Here is a 19,102-nt window from a genome sequence, read left to right on the forward strand (position 1 = left end):
ATGGTGGCGCACGCTTTTAATCCCAGCACTTGGGAGGCAGAGGCAGGCAGATTGCTATAAGTTTGAGGCAGCCTGGTCTACAAAGCGAGTCTAGAACAGAAAGGGCTACACAGAGAAACCCTGTCTTGAAAAACTGGAAAGGAAAAAAAAAAAAAAGAAGCAGCAGCAGCTGCCACTTCTCTGTTTGGTCACCCAGTGATACAGTTTATGTAGAAAAAGTAAGAGAATGTCTATTATTTGACCTCCTTTACCAATTTATTGATTTATTTTGCATGTTTATTTTTGTAGGTTTGTTTATTTTCTGAGACAAGGTCTTAACTGTGTAGCTCTGAGTGTCCTGGGACTCACTGTGTAGACCAGGCTGGCCTCAAACCCGTAGAGATCCATCTTGTTTCTGCCTCCCCGAGTGCTGGGATTAAAGGTGTGTTCCCCCACCATCCAGAGACCACTGTTTTGGTTTTCATTGCTGGTTTTTTGTTTTGTTTTGTTTTGGTTTTGGATTTTTGAGACAGGGTGTGTCTGTGTTAGCCTTGGCTGTCCTGGACTTGCTTTGTAGACTAGGCTGGCCTCCAAATCACAGCGATCCACCTGCCTCTGCTTCTCGAGTGCTGAGATTAAAGGCATGGGCCACCACGTCCAGCTTTGTTTTGTTTTTTTTTTAAAGACAGGGTCTAATGAGCCCAGAGTGGCCTCAGTCTCACTCTGTACTTGAGGATAACCTTGATTCTCTCACCTAGGCTTCCCAAATGCTGGGATCACCACACTCAGCTTTCATTTGTTAGATAATGTGTATTGCTTGTCATCGTTTGAACATGACCTTTAAACAAATGGGATCGCTCAGTTGGGAGTGTGCTGGCTGTTAAAGCATGAGGACTTGCTTGATTCCCCACACTCTGTAAAAAGATCCCAGTCGTGAGGAACTGGAGTCAGGCTGCTTCCTGGGGCTTGCTGTCTAACCAGCCTAGCCAAATCCCACTTTTCAGTGAGAGAACCTGTCATAAAACCCAAAGATGGGCAGTGTTTGAGGAATGACACCCAAGGTTCACCTCTGGCCTCTACATACATGTGAACACACACCATACACAGTAAAGAACTCTAAATTTTTATGCACACTGAAGAGTTCCATGCTAAGTCAATACTTAGCCTTATTGAAGGTAAAAAATGTTCTATCTTGGGTCACTGGGAACTTATCCAAGATTTGTTTTCTAGTTTTGGTAAGACCAATCTTGACAAATGGTCTTTGATAGCTGTTTTGATGTCTGAGTGACAAGATGTTCCAGGCTCACTCTGTAATATCTCCTGCTCACATCCTTGGAGCTAGTAATTGTCCAATATTACTTTTGGTGAGAAAATTTCATAGACCAGAGAAAACCCTGTGTTGTGCTTTTTCTTTGTTGCCATCAAAAGATTGTTTTATGTCTGCATTCTTAACAGTGGTTTTATGCAAGTTGATTTAAAACTTGGTCTACATGCTGAGTTATGGCCAGAAAGAAAGGCTGTAAGGTTAATAATAGGGCTAGTCTCAGTTGATTGTGAACATTGTCGACTAGTTAATACAGGCAAAGTGGTTAGAAAATGCCTCACACAGCACCCTCACTTTAGTTTGTAATTGTGTTCTTACCGTCTCAAACAAGATCAAGGCTCATACTTCAGCTCCTCAGGACCCTGCCCTTATAACTGTACAGGATTTTAACTTCAGCCTTAGAAAAAGGTTTGAAGTTGAGGTGGTCATTGGATATCTAAAACTTAGACTATTTTAAGGAATTAATTTATTGTACTATAGATTGGTTCTTAAACTCTTTTTTGTTGTTGTTTTGTTTGTTTCCTTTTGTTTTTCTGCCTCTGCCTCCCCAACTGCTGGGATTACAGACATGCACCACCATGTCCAGCTTTTGTTTTCTTTTTTAATGTGTTCATGACTCAACAGGCATCTTCAATGGCTTTTATTAGTTTGCTGAATTCTCTCAGGTTTTTCTTTATCTGAGTGAACCTGGAGACTAACAATGCTTGTAGTGCCCCTGGATGCCCTTCACTGGGAGCTGCCAGCAACAGTATCAGGTATCAGCAGAGCTGCTGTGCCTCTGGACCAGTTCTGCTTCCATCAGCAGGGCCATTTGCAATTCCCAGTCCCATCTCTGCTTAAGACTACTGTTTCTGTTATTTTGATACAGAGTCTCACTGTCTAGCACTGGATAATGGCTTAGATTTCACTAGGTGAGGCTGGCCTCAAACTCAGAGATCTGCCTGCATTTGCCTCCCAAGAAGGAACTAAAGTCATATGCTACCATACCTGGCTAGGATTATTTTGTTATTTATTTCTTGACTGAAAAATACAACTATTTAGCATGAGAAAAATAAAGGCATACCTAAAAGTGTCATAATAGTAGAGATTAGAACCACAAAACTGCTGGCCTGTGGTGGTACTCATCTTTAATCATAGCACCCAAGATGCAGAGGCAGGAGGATCTCTGAGTTTGAGACCAGCTAGGAGTACATAGAGAGACCCTCTCTACCTGAGTTCTGAGGGCAGCCTGGTCTACAGAGGGAGTTCTGGGGCAGCCAAAGCTACACAGAAACCCTGTCTCAAAATGCCCTGCTAAAGCTGGAGAGATGGCTCAGAGGTTAAGAGCACTGGCTGCTCTTCCAAAGGTCCTGAGTTTAATTCCCAGCAACCACATGGTGGCTCACAACCATCTATAATGAGATCTGGTGCCCTCTTCTGGCCTGAAGGCACACATATAGGCAGAATACTGTATAAATAAATCTTTAATCCCAACACATGGGGAGGCAGAGGCAGGAAAACTACATGAGTTGGAGGCCAGATTGGTCTACAAAGAGTGTAGGACAACCAAGGTTACATAGAGAAACCCTGTCTCAAAAAAGAAAAAATAAAAAGAAAAGAAAGAAAGAAAGAAAAAGTTTCATTAAGAGAAAAGGAATCAGCGGTGGGGGGTGGGGATTGCGCACACCTTTAATTCCAGCACTCAGGAGGAGGCAGAGGCAGAGGTATCATTGTGAGTTCAAGGCCAGCCTGGTCTACAAAGCAAATCCAGGACAGCCAAGACTACACAGAAAAACCCTGTCTGAGTTTAAGAACCAGCAATGCACACCTGTAATATCAGCACTCAGGAGGCAGAGGCAGGCAGATCACTGTGAGTTCAAGGCCAGCCTTGTCTACAAATTGAGTCCAGGACAGCCAGAGCTCTGTTACACAGAGAAACCTTGTCTGGAAAAAATCAAATCAAAACAAAACAAAAACCCCAAGAATTTGGAGCCCATAGCAACAGCAGGAGTTCTAGAATGTCCTTTGGCCTCATTGGCTGCAAGCAAGATATCACAGAAGAAGTTGATATTAGCTCAGGTGGGTCTTCATGACATAGGCATGTTATCAGTGTCCTTTATATTAGTGCTTCCATCCAGGAATGGTGGGAAGTTAAATAGAATATGGTGTTTTGTCTGTCTCTCCCTCCTCCCTTCCCTCCCAATCACTCTTCCTGTTCTTTTACTTTACTGTGAAGGCAGTTCATTTATTATGAACATCCTTATACCATTTCTCTGAGCCATAGCACAGATGTCACCTCAGGTGATTTCCTGTACAGAGGAAAATGGACTTCAGAGTCAGCCAGCTATGGATCTAAGTCTCAGAGCTTGCACCTCGTCTCTCAGGTCTGTCTGCCTGGGCGAGGACCAGTGGAAAGCTGATGTGCTAATACAGGCATTGCACTGTGCTGTCCTCCTCAGTTCTAGCTTTGCTCTCCCACACTCATTTGTGAGCTTGTCCTGTCTCAGCTCAGGGCTCCACCAGCCTTGTCAGTGCCATGGCAAATGCCCAGCAGTCTGCCAAATTGCTGTTCCTCCGGACCCTCTCACTCCATTCCCAGAGAGCGAAGTCCTGGTCCTTGAGGTTGTAAAATATATACTATGCCTGACAGGGAATGGCCCCTGAGTATACTCAGCCAGCAATATGAGTTTCTGCCTGTCTGTGTCCTTGCAGTTATGTTAAAGTGGCATCTGTCTCTATAAAGTCGATCAACAAATAATACAGTAAATGTATCTGTGACAACTCGGGGGAAAAAGTCCTGCTATTATCTTTTTAAAATAACTTTTTACATACAGTTTTTCATGTTGTGGTGACCCCAAACTATAAAATTATTTTCATTGGTACTTCATAAGTATAATTTTGCTACTGTTATGAATCATAATGTAAATATGTTTTCCAATAGTCTTCAGCAACACCCTTTTGATCTCACCCCACCCTCAAAGGGCGTTGAGAACCACTGCATTACATCATTTTGAATTTTCTAGCACTTCAGTGGTAGAATGTTTGTCTCTTCTGACTAACCGCTCCTTAAGTCCTTTTACATTTGAGTATGATCTATGTATAGTGACATGAGCAGGTGAGGGTACAGGTTGACCCATTCCCAGTTCAGTCCATCTCAACAGATGCATGCAGTAGACTCCTGTAATAAAACTACCTCTTCAAGCTCGGTTTCTCTTGCGCCTAAAATATTGCTTCATGCTTTTTGTGGTCACCTGCCACCCCCCTTTTTTTGTCATTTTAAATTAGCTGGTCAGACCTGTAATCTCAGTGTTTTGGAAATGAGGTTCAAGGCCTACCTGGTCTGTGGAATGAGGCCCTATCTCAAAAATGAAAACTAGACTACATGGTGGCGTATGCCTTTAATTCCAGGTCCTAGGAGGCAAAGGCAGGAGAATCTCTTGAGTTCCAAGACCAGCCAGTGCTACTCAGTAAGATCCTGTCTCAAAAAATGTTTTTAAGCCAAAAGGAGATGTATATCTCATGAGTTTTCAGATTTGTAGATCTTTATTGCAATGAAATGTTAGGCTTGTGTGGGTTCAGTGGTAGAGTTATTGATTACCTTTGGCATATGCAAAGCCTTGAGTTCCCTCGCACTTCAATCCATCAATTAGTAATTTGTTTTTCAGTTTCTGAGACAGTTTCTCCGTGTAGCTTTGAGTGTGCTGCGGCTGAGTCTGTAGACCAGGATGGCTTCAAACTGACAGAGATCCGCCTGCCTCTGCCTGACAAGTGCTGGGATTAAAGGTGTGCACCACCACCACCCTTTTTGTTGTTAACGCTGTCTTCTCTCTTTCGGGACAGATGATCACCATGTTTGGGTACTAATAATCGCATATGTTTATATCTGAATTTGAAAATGGCAGAGGGAAACAACAAAGAGGAGGTCATTCACTTGAACAACTTTCATTGCCACCGGGGACAAGGTAAGTTGTTTGTCCTTTAGTATGATGGCAGTATCTGCTTTGAAATGAGCCTGTTTTGTACTTATTTATTATTATGTATACAGTGCTCTGCCTGCGGGTATAACTGCAGGCTAGAAGAGGGCATCAGGTCACATTATAGATGGCCGTGAGCCACTATAGTTACTGGGAACTGAATTCAGGACCTTTGGAAGAATAGCCAGTGTTCCTTACCTCTGAGCCATCTCTCCAGCCCGGCATTCTCAATCTTAAAATAATTTATTTTGCTGCAAGATTCTGGCTTAGCATCATTAAGAATGTTAAGACATAGTTCTTTGTCTTATAGGCTTTAACATTTTTAAAAAATCCATTGATTCGAGGTTGGAGAGATGGCTCAGAGGTTAAGAGCACTGACTTTTCTTCCAGAGGTCCTGAGTTCAATTCCCAGCAACCACATGGTGGCTCACAACCATTTATAATGTGATCTAATGCCCTCTTCTGGAGTGCAGGCATACATGCAGGCAGAGCATTGTATATACAATAATAAATAAAAAATAATCCATTGATTCACAAAGAACAGAAGAGTACCTGCATTTCCATGACGTTTCCTATATGCGTGTGGAGTGTTCTGTCAAATACATTTATTTATATTTGGTCTTTAAAAATTAATATTCATGCATAAAGAGAATCCTTAATTTATTATGTTAGCAAATGTTATTAATATTTACTATTAATGCATACAATTACCATATTTTCCGGCATGTTAGACGACTTTTTAACCCTGAAAGATCCATGCCAAAGCTGGGGGGGAGGTCATCTTATACGCCGGGGTGCAGCTTGCTTCGTATGCTGGAGCATATATTGGGGGATGCCACAGCCAATTCCCCATGAGGAGCAAGCTGCACACGTGTTCCTGTACCTCGAGGAGGAGAATGTGAGTGCGATTGGCTCTCCACCAGAACCCTCATATTCCACTCAGGGCTGAGCATGGAGGGTGTGCATTGGAAGAGGGGTAGTCTTATACAGTGAAAAGTTGGGACAGGGTTGTCTTATATGCCCAGACATCTTATACACCCGAAAATGCAGTATTGCAGCAGATTTTTTTAGCCTGCTGTTATAGAAGTAAAAGACCAATTAGATTTGTTTTATTTTTGTCTTTGAGACAGGGTTTCTCTTGTAGTCCTGGTTGTCCTGGCCTCACTTTGTAGACCAGGCCGGCCTCGAATCACAGAGGTCCACCTGCTTTTGCTTCCTAAGTCCTAAGATTAAAGGCATGTGCCACCATGCTTGGCCTTTTGTTTGTTTGTTTGTTTTTTCTAGACAGGGTTTCTCTTTGTAGCCTTGGCTGTGATGGAACTCATTATGTAGACCAGGCTGGCCCGACCTCAGAGATCTGCTTGCTTCTGCCTCTCAAGTGCTGGGATTAAAGTCAAGCGCCACCACTGAGGCTGGGCAGCTCTTAACCCCTTAAGCTACCTTGTTATTTCCCAGCCACACATCCCAGTCAAAATTCCCATCAATACTTGGACCTGCTCCATTTGGGCTGCTTCTCTCCACCATGCCAGTCCTCAGAGCCAGCTTCTGACGATGTGATTCTTTTTTATTCTAACCCATGGCAACTTGTTCCTTTCTTCTCCTTTTTCTCCTGTGACCCTCTGGCTCCTAAGCCCTCAAACCTTAGCTCCGCCTACTTCTCTTCTGCCCTGCTCCTGTGTAGGCATTTAATTGGCCAATCAGGGATAATTTGGAGGCAAGGTCACATAGCATCACTTGGTATACATGAGAGGGTTTCTTGGTAGAACAATCAAGGTCTCAGGGATGTGGGGATGGGGTAGGGGATGGGCAGCAGCAAGCAATTAACAATTAAATACAAAGCACCAGACCATGATGCAACAATATTCACTTTTTGTTGGGATGGGGCGTCGAGACAGAATTTTTCTGTGTAGCCTTGGCTGTCCTGGACTCACTTTGTAGACCAGGCTGGCCTCGAACTCACATCGATCCTCCTGCCTCTGCCTCCCAACAATATTCATTTCTTATGAGTACAAATTCCATGTAGAGGCTAAGGTAGCTTTGTTTTTTTCTCTTCATATTTTATGGTTGTGAAGGTGATTCCTCCCCCCATATTATGAAATAAGTCATATATTTGCCATAGCACATTTGAAGTGTAAAAAATTTTATTAAGTGAGTAAATTTAGGGGAAAGAGAATCATTCAGACTATACATATTATAGGTACCATAGAAATACGCAGTTTAAGATTTTGATAATACTGTAGTCCTAGCTTGTAGTGATTCAGAAAATTTGAAATCTTAGCTGAAATTTGTATACATGCTCATTTCTGACGTTTGGACATGCATATTGAATTAATATTGAAAATTTAAAACTGGGCCTTAAATACAATTGAACAGAGTTTTTTTCAAAAACAACTGCTAGGCTGGGTGTAGTGGCACATGTTTTTAATTCCAGCATTCAGGAGGCAGAGGCAGGTGAATCTCTGTCACTTTGAGACCAGCCTGGTCTACATAGAGAGTTCCAGAACAGCTAAAGCTACACAGTAAAACCGTGTCAAAAAATATACATAGATCAATATATAACACATCTGCTTTCTTTTGGAAAATTATTCACTTTGGAAATTTATTTTTTATTGTATTTATTTGTATTTTTTTGTTCAGTAAAAATAAACACACCATACCTGTTGTAAGGGTGTTAGTCAGTTGTGTAGAGTTGGTTGGTTTATATCAGCTCTATTAGCTTTTTTTTTTTTTTTTTTGTCTTTTGAGACAGGGTTTCTCTGTGTAGCCTTGGTTGTCCTGGACTCGCTCTGTAGACCAGGCTGGCCTCGAACTCACAGCAATCCACCTGCCTCTGCCTCCCGAGTGCTGGGACTAAAGGCGTGCGCCACCACGCCCGGCTCTCTATTAGCTTTTTGTTTAAACATTTTAACCACTGTCTTATTTATTTACTTGTTTATTTATTCTTGGTTTTTTGAGACAGGGTTTCTCTGTGTAGCCTTGGCTGTCCTGGACTCACTTTGTAGACCAGGCTGGCTTTGAATTCACAGCGATTTGCCCACCTCTTCCTCTAGAGTGCTGGGATCACAGGCGTGTGCTACAACGTTCGCCTATTTTATTAAATTTTTTATTTAATCACTTTACAGCCTCATCCCAGCCCCTTCCCTTTTCTCCTCCCAGTCCCACCCTCATGGCCCCATTCCCTCCCTCTCCTTAAAGAAGGGGAGGCCCCTAAGGGCTACCAACCTATCCTGGAACCTCAAGTTGCAGCAGGACTAAGCACATCCTCTCCCAGCCCAGCTAGGGGCAAGATTTCCAGAGGTAGGCAATAGAGTCAGAGATACCTCTACTCCTCTTGTTAGGGGACCCACATGATGGCCATGACCATGCACACATCTGCTACATATGTGTAGGGGGTATAGGTCCAGTCTATGCATGCTCTTCAGTTGTTGGTTCAGTCTCTGTGAGCCTAGCAATTTTTATTATGCAAATATCTTACGTATTGGGAGGGCAGTTTCCTTCTCCTCCTCCTCCTCCTCCTCTTACTCTTTTTGTTTGTTCATTTGATTTTCAACACAAGGTGCAGCCTAGGCTGTTCTGAACTTGCTTTGTAGATCAGGCTGGCCTCTGCCTCCCCTGTCATTAAAGGCATGTGTCACCACATCCAGCCAATTTTTTCTTCTTAAGAGTTCTGAAAAGCCTTAGAATTGTGACCAGATCATTTCTGCGACCCTGTGAAGATTCCTGTGTTTCTTTGCAGTGCTCACTCCATCCTGACCTCAGAAAGCCACTAGTCTACTTCATGCCATTATTCAGTTTCCTTTAAATGGAACCATAGTACACTTTTCTCTAGAATTCTTTGGCCCAGCATATTGGAATTAGAACATAAATCAATTATAAGGTGTTGTTGATGTTAGGATTTATTTATTGGCCTGGTGGTGCTGGTGGTGGCACACGCCTTTAATCCCAGCACTCAGGAGGCAGAGGTAGGTGGATCTCTGAGTTTGAAGCCAGCCTGGTCTACAGAGTTAGTCCAGAACAGCCAGGGATACACACAGAGAAACCTGTCTCAGGGGGAAAAATTATTTGGGTATTTTGTCTGCGTGTATGACTGAACAACAGAAGAGAGCATTGAATCCCATTATAGACAGTTGTGAGCCTGTGAGTGCAAGGAATTGAACTCGGCACCTCTGGTTGAGTTGCCAGTGCTCTTAATCGCTGAGCCATCTCTATAACCCCACAAGTTCTTATTGGAAAACCCCTGTGTCTATGGAATATATGAATAGACTTCAGACTGGGCAGTGGCGGCATACACCTTCTGTACTCAGGAGGCAGAGGCAGGTGGATCTCTGAGCTTAAGACCAGCCTGGCTTGCAGAGTAAATTTCAGGACAGCCAGGGATGTCCAGAGAAACCATGTCTCAAAAACAAAAAACCAAAGAAAAAAATAATAAATTTCAGATAAATCCATAACAATGAAAATACATGTTTTAAAGAAAACTTAAGGCCTTACACACACACACACACACACGCACACGCATGTATTATATATCAAGTAAAGCCGGGGAATGAGAGTCCAAGTAAGGGACCAGCAAATATTAAAGTCCTGATACTTAGTACCGCCTTGCAGACTGTGTGTCTCTGTTACATCAACTTAGCAATACAGTTTGTCTCTTAAGATTGAACATATGCTTACCCCGTGACTCAGCATTTCCATTCCTAGAATGTTCTCAACTGAAATGAGCACACCAAAGCATGTACATAACAGCAGTATCCAAAATAGCCCATATTAGCACCAACTCCGATGTCCGTCAAGGGAGGGCTGAATTATTAACATGCAGCAAAGAGAACTGTCATCACAGCAATATGGATGTATCCCAATCATGTGATTTGCAAGAAAGCCAGACACAGAAGAATCCCTACTCACAGCCATCCAAGACTAATCTGTAAAGTTAGAAGTCCTGCCTTTGAGGAGGATGACCTCAACTACACTGTAAGACCGTGTCTAAAAGGAAAGACTAACACAAAAACAAAATTAGGGCTACTGATACAGCTCAGTGATAGTGCTCTTATCTAGCAGGCACAAAGCCCTGGAAGATGGTTCAGTGAGCAAAATTGACTGCTGAGCAGGAGCTTGGTTTCCCCTCTCCATCCCCCAGAATCTACATAAAGTTAAACATGGTAGTGCATGTCTATAACCCTGGTGGTTCTACAGCAAGATGGGAGGTGGAGACAGGAGAATGTCTGGAAGCTTGCAGGCCAGCTAGTCTGACCACAGCAATGAACAAGAGAACTTGGACAAGGTGGAAAGCAAGAGTGTTGTTCGGTGTCATAATACATGTGCCTGGTGTCAGTCTCACACAGGAACTCATGTGTTACCACGCACCACAAAGATCTATTTATTGCACAGGAGGGGGAGTGCCAGGCACAGCAGTGCATATCTGTATTCCTAGTACTGGGATTCAGAGACAGGAGGGCTCCCAAGGCCTCTGGCTGTTCATTGTGACTGAATAGTGAGAATTCCAGGTTAGTGTCAGAACTGTCAGAACATAGGGTAGAAAATAATAACTGAGGGTCACACATATTCCACCTCTGGCCTTCACAGACAAGGGCTTGTGGCCCCCCTCCCCAGTCAAATAAATAATAGCGATGAAATATTTTTCTATAAGAAAAGATTTAAGATCAGATGTCAGCCCCACACAATGGGGAAAACAGTCTCCACAGATGGATCCACACATACCCACAGACTAGGGAGAGCAACAGCCCTCTTCACCTGCAGGACTGGCTCTTTGGGTTTAACTAGCCGTGGTTCCACTTAAAAGAGAGCAGGTGCCGGGGCATGGTGGCGCATCCTTTAATCTCAGCACTCAGGAGGCAGAGGCAAGCAGATTGCTGAGTTCGAGGCCAGCCTGATCTTCAAAGTGAGTCCAGGACAGCCAAGGCTACACAGAGAAACCCTGTGGGGTGGGGAGAGGGAGAGCAGGCAGGTTAAATTGCCTAGTCATAGATGCCAGATGAGTGATTGCATGATAGATGTTAAGTATTATGCTTAAATAGTTTATGTGCAAAAGTAGGCTGATTTTTAAATCTTAAGTGAATATATTACTATTTTTGATTAATAATTCTTTCAGTTGTGGTTGTTTAAACAGTCTTTCATTTATACAAGGTAAACATGGAGTGTCTCTAAAGACACTGGTAGTTCTATGACAGTAGAATAACAAAACAATTTCATGTATGAAAAAAAATTGCAGTTGGCTTGAGGAGAATTTGTTTTTTTGAGGCAACATCTCACTCTTTCAGGCTGGCTTCTATAACTTTATATGCCTAGAGGATGGCCTTGACCTCCTTATCTTCCTGGGTGCTGCAATCTCATGGTCGTACGAATGCACCCAACTAAAATGATGATGATGATTCTTCCTCTTGTTCCTCCTCCTCTTCTTCCTCTTCCTCCTCCTCCATTTATTTTTTACTATGTATACAGTGTTCTGCCTACATGTACACCTGCAAGCCAGAAGAGGGCACCAGATCTCATTACAGATGGTTGTGAGCCACCACCATGTAGTTGCTGGAGATTGAACTCAGGACCTCTTGAAGAGCTGTCAGTGCTCTTAACCTCTGAGCCATCTCCAGGCCCTAAAAAGATTCCTACAAACACATTAAACGCCTATATTCCTAGTATCCAAAAGGCTGAGGTGGCTGGGCATGGTAGTGCATGCTTTCAATCCCAGGACTCAGGAAGCAGAGGCAGATGGATCTCTGTGAGTTCAAGGCCAGCCTGGTCTACAAGCCAAGTCCAGGACAGCCAAAGCTGCACAGAGAAACCCTGTCTTGAAAAACAAAGATGGCTGGGCAGTTAATCCCAGCACTTGGGAGGCAGAGGCAGGCCTGGGCTACAGAGCAAGTTCTAAGACAGCCAGAGCTGTTACTCAGAGAAAAAATAAACAAGCAAAACCAAAAACAAACAGGCTGAGGTGGAGGATTGCTAGGGATTTGAGGCTAGTCTAGTCTACATAACACCAAACCAGCTAGCCAGCCACCCATGGCTATAGCATAAGACTGTCATAAAACAAAACAACCAAACAACCAAAAAAACCTTCAGATTTCTCCAACCGAACATAAGGAAAAGTTGATATATCTTGAGCCTTCTGTCCTGCATCTCTCAATGTCAATGGCAAAAATCAACATGGAAACAGTTCTTGCTGCTTGAGTCTGTGTGCACCTGAGGTGGTAAGGTAACTGTTAGTAGCCCCGAACATGGCTTAAGGCTGGAGTCAAGGGTGAGTGTAGGCATGGAATGTGCTCATGCTGGCCCCACAGTGATCATGTTTTCTACCTCCCTATAGAATGGCTGACTGTCAGAGATGGGCCCATCACCATATCTGACTCCTCTGATGAGGAAGGGATTCCAATGCTGGTTACCCCCGCTACTGAGCAACATGAGGAGGACCTGGATGATGATGTCATCCTGACAGAAGTGAGTAGTTTCAAACTGCCTATAGAGAGCAGCCCATTCCCATCGGTCTCTTGTTTCCTTCACGTTAGACTGTATGTAGTCTGTTTCTGTACCCTAGCTCTGTCTGTGAGCACTTTTTTGTTTGTTTTGTTTTTGTTTTTCAAGACAGGGTTTCTCTGTGTACCCTTGGCTGTCCTGGACTCACTTTGTAGACCAGGCTGGCCTCAACTCACAGTGATCCACCTGCCTCTGCCTCCTGAGTGTTGGGATTAAAGGCGTGTGCCACTGCACCCCACTGTCTATGAGCATTTTATTGCTCACTTTTTAGCCATTATTGTATATGATGTGCCTTACTATCATATAGAACTTAATTCCTTTATAGTTCTCAGGTGTCTTTAGTCCCACCCATGCTATTCTTGATAACATTTTAATGATGCTGGCTTTATGAGAATAGTTTATAAGTTTTTATCTATGGTTTTGAATATACAAATAAAAAAGTTAAAGCTTTTTAAAAACTTTTACTGTAGTGTTTTTTTGGGGCTTTTTTTGTTGTTGTTGTTTTGGGGGGGGGTTCTTTTTCTGTTTTGAGTATTTGGTTCTCATTTTTTTTACTTTCCTCTTTCCTTTAGACAGGGCCTCATATAGTCCAGCTGGCCTGGAACATGTTATATAAAATAGACTGACTTGGAAATGACATAGATTCACCTATCTCTGTCTCCTGGGTTGAGTGCTGGGATTAAGAGTATGTACCACCACACTAGCATTTCTCATGTTTTCTTGATTTGATAAATTTAACCATTGCTTTCTATTCCTTCTTTTAAATAATTTTTCTTAAGATTTATTTGCACTTTATGTGTCTGTTTGAGAATGAATGCCATGTGTGAATGAATTTTCCTTGGCCATAAAGAGGCCATCAGATCCATTGGCATTGTTGCAGGTATTTGTAAGCTGCCTGATGTGGATGCTGAGAACCAAACTGATCTTTTAGAAGAGCAGCAAGTACTCTGAACAGCTGAACCATCTTTCCAGCCCATTCTCTTTGTTTTATTCATTTCCTTTACCTGAGAAATAGCTCTAAGATTTACCTGGTGGAGCTTGCATTTGTTTTCTCAGGCATAGATTTCTGCTTTGGTATTTAGTAGTTCTTCCCTTCTGCTTTGTTATATTTGACGTACTTTGCTTATTATGTGGTTCCTATATTACTTTAGACGTTCATTATGTGTTTATCTTCTTGGGTTTTTGGGATAGTGTTTCTGTGTAATACCCTGGCTGTCCTGGAACTAATTTTGTAGACCAGCTTGGCCTCAAACTCACAGAGATCTGCTGGCCTCTGCCCTCACAATGTTGTGATTAAAGCTGGTGTCACCACACCCAGGTACATGTTTATCCTCTTAATTATATAACTTACCTTAATGGCTGCAAGCATATTATGCATGCTTTTAGATTACATAAGTGATTTTAGTGTGGATTGAGAATTATACAGATATCTTGTTTATGTATGTAACAAATGATGGGTCTTTTGAATTGTACTTTTGACTGTCATGAAAAACGTGTAGTTCTGCTGTAAAGGTTTGTGTGTGACTATTTTCATTTCTGTTTGTATATGCAAGTAGAGTTGCTGCATCACTTAGAAACTGTTGAATCCTACCAGCAGCTGTGTCATTTTACATTACTACTAGCTTCTAATATTATCTATGTTCTTGCTTATACCTTTTTTATTATGACTAGATGATATTAAGTTTTGTGGCTTTGACTTACTCTTCAGAGTACTCAGGGATTTGAGTGTGAGTGTGTGTGTGTGTGTGTGTGTGTGTGTGTGTGTGTGTGTGTGTGTGTGTGTTTGTTTTACAAGTCCATGGACAAATATGAGGGTTCATTCACTTATATACACTGGTGGAGACCTCAGGGTTGCTGTCTTCCTCTGTTGCTCTCCACCTACTTTATTAGAGGCAGTGTCTGTCAGTGAGCCCACAACTCTTTATTTTGGCTAGACTGTCTAGCCAGGAGGCCATTACCATCCCAGCACCTAGAAGGCAGAGGCAGGTGAGTTCCAGGCCAGCCAAGAGTACATAGTGCAACCCTACCTATCTTTTTGTTGTTGTTGTTGTTTTGTTTTTTGAGACAGGGTTTCTCTATGTGGCCCTGGCTGTCCTGGACTCACTTTGTAGAACAGGCTGGCCTTGAACTCACAGCGATGTGCCTGCCTCTGCCTCCTAAGTACTGGAATTAAAGGCATGTACCACACCACCGCCCTGACCCTACCTATCTTTAAAAAAGAGAGAGAGATGTAATAGTCTTTTCTTCTGCGGGGGAGGGAGGGAAGGGATGCTTCTAGTTTTGTTTCTTTCCTATCCTTTCAGTATAAGTCCAGAAGTAGGCATAGATACAGGAAGGAAATTGATTTTTTATTATTAAAATTTTATTTTTTTCTTAGACACATAAGCCTCATACATCCCGACCCAATCTCATCAAACCAGCTGCCCAGTGGCAAGATCTGAATAGATTGGGAGAAGAAAGGCCTAGAAAGTCTAGAGCACACTTTGAAGCAGATATCCACAGCTATCTTTCCTTTTGTAACAACTCATTGTTTGGTTCTGGGGCACAGGATGATTCTGAGGATGAATATGGTGAATTTCTGGATCTTGGGAGTAGCAAAAAAGAAGGAGAAGCCAAACCTGGACCAAGCAATAAGCAGACAGCGAACAACGTTGTCAACCCCAGGTTGGAGCAGAAAGTCATTATATTGGGAGAAAATGACCTTCTTTTCCCAGAAAGTGAACCTTTGGAGGTTCAGAACCAATCATTGGAAGACTCAGAGACTGATCTCTTATCAAATCCTGGAGAGCCAACTGCCTCAGTAGACGAGGAAGAGTATTGGCTTGACCATCCATACTTCCAGCCTCTGAATCCACAGCCTCAGGAGAGAATAAACCAGGTTGTGCCCCAAGAGCGGCATTCTGAATCAGAAATGGGCCCAATGTTCTTGCCCCATGATTTCCCAGAGCCAGCTTTTCCAAGGCCAGAACCCCAGCAGGAGGGGATTCCAGGCCCTGCTTCTCCACAGCCAGCCCATCCTCTAGGAGAACTTGAAGACCAGCAGTTAGCAATTGATGAAGACCCTGGGCCACCTTTTCCCCTTCCAGCATCTCAACAAGCCAACTTGGAAAACATGTGGGAACAAGAAGCTGCTGGAGTAGATAAAGAACTCATTGCACTGTTAGTGAAAGAAACTGTAAGTTTATTTCTTTTTATTATGACTTAATAATGCTGTACTATTAATACTGATATTATGCTATGTTTTCTGCCATTGCAGTAAACAAAGGAAGGCTTTATGTAAACATTATTTTCCTAAGATGTGTATATCTAAGGTTAAAGAAAAGAATCCAGAAAGCAAAGCAGGCCTTTGTTTTCCATGAACAGTTGTTAGTTGCCCCCCTCAGACTGGGTTTCTCTGTGTAGCCTTGACTGTCCTGGACTAGTTTTGTAGACTGGCCTCAAACTCAGAGATCCACCTGCCTCGGCCTCCCAAGTGCTGGGATTAAAGGTGTGCGCCACCACACCTGGCTCCTCTAAGTCTTTTAATACTAATTTACCAGGCCTTTTTGTTTTGGTTTGTTTGTTTGGCTTGGTTTCATTTGGTTTGTTTTTCCTGGATTTACTTTGTAGATCAGGCTGGCCTCAAACTGATATCATCTGCCTACTTTTGCCTCCTGAGTGCTGGGACTAAAGGTGTGCACACCATGTCTGGCCTTTTGTTTTGTTTTGGTTTGGTTTGGTTTTCAAGACAAGGTTTCTCTTTGTATCCCATGGCTGTCATAGAACTCACTATATAGATCAGACTGGCCTCGAACTGACATCAATCTGTTTGCCTCTGCCTCCCTGTGACCCTTTGAGGTGTGAGCTTGAAAGCAGACATGCATTTCTTTCTTTCTGTGTACGGTGTTCTGCCTGCATGTACACCTGCGGGCCAGAAGAGGGCACCAGATCTCATTCTAGATGGATGTGAACCACCTTGTGGTTGCTGGGAATTGAAACTCAGCTTCTTTGGAAGAGCAGCCAGTGCTCTTAACGTCTGAGCCATCTCTCCAGCGCCTTAAGGGGCTGATTTTTTGTTTTTGTTTTTGTTTTGTTTTTCGAGACAGGGTTTCTCTGTGTAGCCTTGGCTGTCCTGGACTCACTTTGTAGACCAGGCTGGCCTCGAACTCACAGCAATCCACCTGCCTCTGCCTCCCAAGTGCTGGGATTAAAGGTGTGCGCCACCACCACCCAGCAAGGGGCTGATTTTTAAGCCAGGCCCAGAGCTGCTTTACAGCCATTCTCTGGTCTTCAGGCATTTTATATACTTTCTACCCTTCAAATTTGTTGTTGTTGTTGTTGTTGCTTTCCAAAACCATTCTACAGAACAAAATATAAATAATATTTACTTCTTTCTAGGAAGCAAGATTTCCAGATGTAGCAAATGGATATGTTGAAGAGATAATTCATTTAAAGAATTACTATGATTTGAATGTGTAAGTATTCCACCATGCTCCCTCCGCTTCCCCCCTCCCCTAGGGTTACATTACTGTAAAGAGACACCCTGACCATGGCAACTGATAAAAACATTACAGTTTCAGTTTCAGAGGTTTAGTCCATTATGATGGTGGGAAGCATGGTGACATGCAGGCAGACATGGTGCTGGAAGAGCTGAGAGTTCTACATCTGGACCTACAGGTAGCAAGGAGGAAACTGAATGCCCACACAGAGCAGAGCTTGAGCATAGGAGACCTCAAAGCCTGTCCCCACAGTAACAGTCTTCTTCTAAGGCCACACCTCCTAATAGTGCCACCACTTATGGGCCAAGATTTCAAACACAGGAGTCTATGGGAGCCAGTACCTATTCAGACCACCACAGTCCCTCTCTTTTTGGTGGTAAAATATAGATAATGTTTTGGCCATTCTAAAGCATACACTTTAGAAAGATCCTGAACCAGACTTGGAAGAGATGCCTGTAACTAGTTTCCATAGCTCTTTGATGATCCTGTTCTTTGATTGATTGCTTTTTTGAGGCAGGGTCTTGCTATGTAGCTCAGGCTGGTCTGGAACTAAGCTGCCTCCTGCCTCTGCCTGAGTGTTGGGATTAACAGTATATGACACTATACCGAGCTTGTCATTGCTCCTAACATACAGGTGAGAAGAGAGGCCTGGAAAGGGACACCTTTTCTCTGTTCTCTTCTGGCCACATCTGCCATACTGCTAGGGGCTACAGTACTGACATGGGACAAGAAGGGAAGTAGGTGATAGTTTTGAAGGGAAGAGGTCATTCTGCAAATCTGCTAAATAAGGAAAGGGGGGAAAAACACCTGAGGAAATCTTTTTTTTTTTGGGGGGGGGTGGGTTTGAGACAGGGTTTCTCTGTGTAGCCTTGGCTGTCCTGGACTCGCTTTGTAGACCAGTCTGGCCTCGAACTCACAGCGATCTGCCTGCCTCTGCCTCCTGAGTGCTGGGACTAAAGGCGTGCGCCACCACGCCCGGCTGATGTGAGGAAATCTTAATTCCCTTTCAGCTGAAATTTTATGCTGCTGAGCTCCACCTAGGCCAGCCTTAGCCCTGACTGCTATCTTGTCCTCTGTCCAGCCTTCTGATTTGCCTTGGTTACCGGATGAGGAGCCTAGCTTGTTGACTTGGATTTATTCTTCACACTGACTTGTCATTGTGGGTTAGCTTGTGCTACCTCATCTTAGCTTTGAAGTATTTCAACACTGATGTTGACTAGAGAAAGCTTAATGAGTTTGTTATGAGGAGAATCTGTCCTAAGAGGATGGAATCTGCTCATCAATCCGCAGTTAACTAATAAGCGGAGCCTGACTTCATGCCCAGAAGCTTGCTTTACTACAGGCTTACAAAGGTCATTGGCATCTTGGAGTTCATTTATTTGCTCAGCAACCTTATAGCAAATATGTTAGATTGTGAGTGCAAATATACACTTATTCTCATTTATATGCTCATAGTCTTGAAGAATAGCTGCTTTCCTTCTATATTCTCTTGTTCGGTGCAGTTTAAGCATTACTCATTTCAGTGGCTTCCTCTTGGAGATAAGCTCTGAGGACTCTGCATTTGTCAGTGTGATCATTGTTTTCATTTTGTTTGGGCTCAATTCTTGCTGTGCAGCTTCAGCTGATTTAGGATGAAGTGTCTTCTGTCTCCACCTCCTGAGTGCTGGGGTTATGCATGTGCCCAGCACATCATGCAGTGAAAGCGGAGACTGATAGGCTTGTCTTAATTATTTGCTTAGTTGTTCTAGGGTACAGCACCTTTTTTTTTGTTCGTTTATTTTTTGTTTTTTGTTTTCGAGACAGGGTTTCTCTGTGTAGCCTTGAGCATCTTTTTTTTTTTAAAGATTTATTTATTTATTATATATACAATGTTCTGCGTGCAT

General features: G+C 43.0%; 1 protein-coding gene and 1 long non-coding RNA gene across 6 annotated transcripts in view; both read left to right on the forward strand.

Annotated features, from left to right (window-relative positions):
- RNF216 (ring finger protein 216) overlaps positions 1 to 19,102 on the forward strand; it is a 106,790-nt gene that overhangs the window by 9,652 nt on the left and 78,036 nt on the right. For 4 of the 5 annotated variants that reach the window (XM_084763900.1, XM_084763903.1, XM_084763901.1 and 1 more), the window contains exons 2-5: positions 5,123 to 5,244; positions 12,575 to 12,705; positions 15,119 to 15,916; positions 17,119 to 17,195. In XM_084763900.1, the coding sequence (XP_084620026.1) occupies positions 5,178 to 5,244; positions 12,575 to 12,705; positions 15,119 to 15,916; positions 17,119 to 17,195 (1,073 nt within the window). In that variant the 5' untranslated portion in view covers positions 5,123 to 5,177. The remainder of the gene's footprint in view (positions 1 to 5,122; positions 5,245 to 12,574; positions 12,706 to 15,118; positions 15,917 to 17,118; positions 17,196 to 19,102) is intronic. The other variant, XM_084763904.1, reaches the window with a different exon arrangement.
- On the forward strand, positions 6,316 to 10,127 carry LOC311587295. Its single transcript, XR_014775812.1, has 2 exons — positions 6,316 to 6,396; positions 9,641 to 10,127. It is a non-coding gene; the product is annotated as an uncharacterized lncRNA (long non-coding RNA).

This window comes from Acomys minous (genome assembly GCF_964271855.1).
Source record: "Acomys minous genome assembly, chromosome: 16".
Taxonomy (NCBI): Eukaryota; Metazoa; Chordata; class Mammalia; order Rodentia; family Muridae; genus Acomys; species Acomys minous.